The 3208-nt window shown below is 34.9% G+C and overlaps 1 protein-coding gene and 1 long non-coding RNA gene across 2 annotated transcripts; both read left to right on the forward strand.

Moving 5' to 3' along the window:
- Positions 1–621: 621 nt before the first annotated feature.
- On the forward strand, positions 622–984 carry LOC123988953. Its single transcript, XR_006830326.1, has 3 exons — positions 622–681; positions 772–867; positions 951–984. It is a non-coding gene; the product is annotated as an uncharacterized LOC123988953 (long non-coding RNA).
- Positions 985–1170: 186 nt separating this feature from the next.
- LOC123988950 lies at positions 1171–1700 on the forward strand. Its single transcript, XM_046289709.1, has 3 exons — positions 1171–1242; positions 1344–1521; positions 1594–1700. The coding sequence occupies exons 1-3, from the start codon at positions 1171–1173 to the stop codon at positions 1698–1700; spliced, it is 357 nt and encodes a 118-aa protein (XP_046145665.1).
- Positions 1701–3208: the final 1508 nt, after the last annotated feature.

Genomic DNA, 3208 nt, shown 5'->3' on the forward strand with positions numbered 1-3208 from the left:
TTGGACTGTGTGAATGTGATACTTTTGCAAAAAACATGAAGATATTCCTTCCATGTTGTAGAGAATCGGTTGTACAAAATTGTAAATGCGGTGTACAATTTTTTCTGTGGCTGACAATACATGAACTACGTACACTAAATAATTGTATTTTCAATTAAAGGTGATAAAACATGGAACAATATGCGATCGTTCGTTTCAAAGAACAGGAAGAGAATAGTAAAATTCTTGGTTTCGTGGGTGCGTGGAGATGAGAACAGTAGATACACGTTATACCCTGAGCCATGCGATTACCAGCACATAGAAAAGTGGCTATCATGTTCGAAAGAGCCGGAGGAAAACTGTAAATCTTTTGCAATAGAAGTCATTGCATATGCAGGTATGTAACGATGTATAGCCAACAGTTCTTTTTTTTTACAAATTTGTGGTTGCTGCAATTCTTTTATTTTAATTAATTAGGTAATTTAAAACAAGAAAAAAGGCGTCTCAAGCGAGCCTTGAAAACGGAAAATTTTACGTTTACTGATGATGGTTGTAATGAGGAATTTCAACCTATCACAATGTCTATAGATTCTGTCTCAAAAAGATTAAATGCAGTGAGGTCTTTTCAACACCACGATAAATGTTCTTCACCTTCAGTAAATTCCATGACCACTGTAGGACCAAAAACCAAAAACAATTCACGTATACTAATTAATTCCACCTTTATTCAAGTGCCTGTTTTCTTTTATCCTGATATAAAGTACTTTGTGCATAATTATTTCTGTATTTTAGAAATGTGCTTGGGGAATGAAGAAAGGAATCTGGAGATAGCAGATATTCCTTTATTAGAAGAAACTGCCGCTATAGAGATACTAAATCTATCACCGAGTAAATACGTGAATTCTATTAAATATATATTGCTTTTAAAATCCAATTTTCATCTTAGCACCAAATAATTCTTTTAATCTCAGATAATGATCCCGTTACGAAAGAATATATAAACCACAAATTCAACGAATTACAAGAAGCAATATCGAACCAAATAGCTTCTGCTAAAAGAAGCATTTTGTACGAATTGGAAAAAAAAATAAATGGTATTAAACATACACTTTTATTCAACAGTGCGACAGGGTCATCTACCTTACAAGGTAGTACAGAAAAAATAAAAATGATTTAAACGTAATTTTTCCCATGATAATCTTGGAAGATTTTTTACAATTTGAAGATGCATTAATGGATTCCCAAATCAAAAGAGAATCATTGGTAACTAATTTTAAATAAATAAATGTACAATAGGAAACCTTAAAGTAATATATATTAACGTTATTTCTGAACATATTGTATAATTTTTAATTTTGTTTCAGACAGCATTATTCAGAATTTTAATAGCTGGCGATACAACCGTAAAAGACAGTATCGCTAAATGTCTAGGGTCAGTGATAGTTAAAGCAATTGAACTGGAATATTCGGGAACCGGAAAAGTGATTAACGGTCGAGGAAAAAGAAATTTTAGTGCAACAAATACATATGTGTGTTTAAGAGGTAAAATAAATTTCTTTTCATATCAATTTCTGTCCTATATAACTTGTTCTTATTATGTAATACTTTTTTTAGAAGCTTTGATCGAAATACATAACACCCTCGACATAAAAAGATTACCAGGCCAGGTGGGCATGTGGCTGTCTCGAGCTGGTGATAGAGAAGGCGGCCGAAAAAAGTGACACAAAGCAAATATTATAGAATAAATACATTTTTAAAGTAAAAACAATTTTGTATTTTTTTTTTTTGAATATTAATGGCATAATAAGAATGGCAATATAACTTTCCTATTGCCCCAAGCTTAATAGAATTTTCATTTTATTGCTCTGTTATATAAATACATTATTATAAATATATATTTATGTAATAAAGCAACAAAAAAAGTAATCCAGCTAAAGCGGGCACACTAAGAACGCCATTATTGGCTGAATATTGGCATAATAGATCAGCCATTAATGGTTTAATATTGGCAAAATAAATTAACCGTTAATGGCCCATTCTTGGGTACCACTGTTGGCCGTACACTGGTACCCTTTACTGGACCGAAGTTATCATTCCAGGGAAGTTCCACTGTTGGGCCAGTTATGGGCACCATTATTGCGCCAATATTGGTAATTTGGCAACCAGTTTTGGGCCACAATTGGGCCGTTAGTAAACTCCTATATGGGAAGCCGCTATTTCGCAACCCAAATTCTTTAAACTTATATTTCGCTATACAGATTCTTTAAACTTACATTTCGCGATACAAATTCTTTGAACTTCTATTGCACCATCCAAATTCATCGCTCCGCAAAAATTCTGAGTGAGCAACTCAGCCGGGTCGTCGTACGGCGAGAACGCTGACGATCCGGACGAGGTGGTTCACCCGAATTGCCAAATCAAAAGTCGACCTCATTAATCAATATATAATAACGAGACCAAACCGCCCGCACGCAGACAAATTATACTACAGAAACAACACAGACCAACTATAGTACAGAACCAGTATCAGATAAAAATTAGTGCATAAACAGTTCAGAGCAAATTTAGTACAGAACCAGTAGCAGACAAAATTATACTACAGAAACAACACAGACCAATTATAGTGCCGACTCAAAGGTCATCGTGACCCGATCACTTCCGTGAACCTCGTTCAGAATCGGCCAGTCCGTTAACGCGAATCCGGATTTAATTCTAACACGCGTACAAAATCCGCAAAATACGACTCTGCTACGGGACCCAGAGACCCGACAGAGCAACTCGTCATTTGTAAAACACGCGCAAGTTAAGAACTGTACGTAAGACCAATAAACATTTGTTGTGCTCGGAAGTGTGTGAACTTCAATTAAACGTCTACCCTACTATCTACATCCACCAGGACGACTTATTTCTACAGGTATCCTCGCCCAGCGAAAGGTAAGAACCTCTACCTAGCTAACAACTTAGATACAAATCATACAAAAAAAGGTACGCGGAGAACTCAGTGAGAGGGAGAACTTCGCGACATTACAGTTGTCTAATTTTAACTCTTTTCAATTTGTTTCTTTGGTACTCTTCGCATTTTTTAATTTTGTTTAGAATGTCTTGTTTTAGGTTTTCCCAAAAAAATTTGTCTTTTATTTTATTATATGTTGTGTTTACCCCTGAATGACCTAGTTTTGTAGCGTGGAATTGGTCGAATATTTTATCTCTATTTTTGGGTTTTACGTAT

The sequence above is a fragment of the Osmia bicornis genome, unplaced genomic scaffold, assembly GCF_907164935.1.
Source record: "Osmia bicornis bicornis unplaced genomic scaffold, iOsmBic2.1, whole genome shotgun sequence".
Lineage (NCBI taxonomy): Eukaryota > Metazoa > Arthropoda > Insecta > Hymenoptera > Megachilidae > Osmia > Osmia bicornis.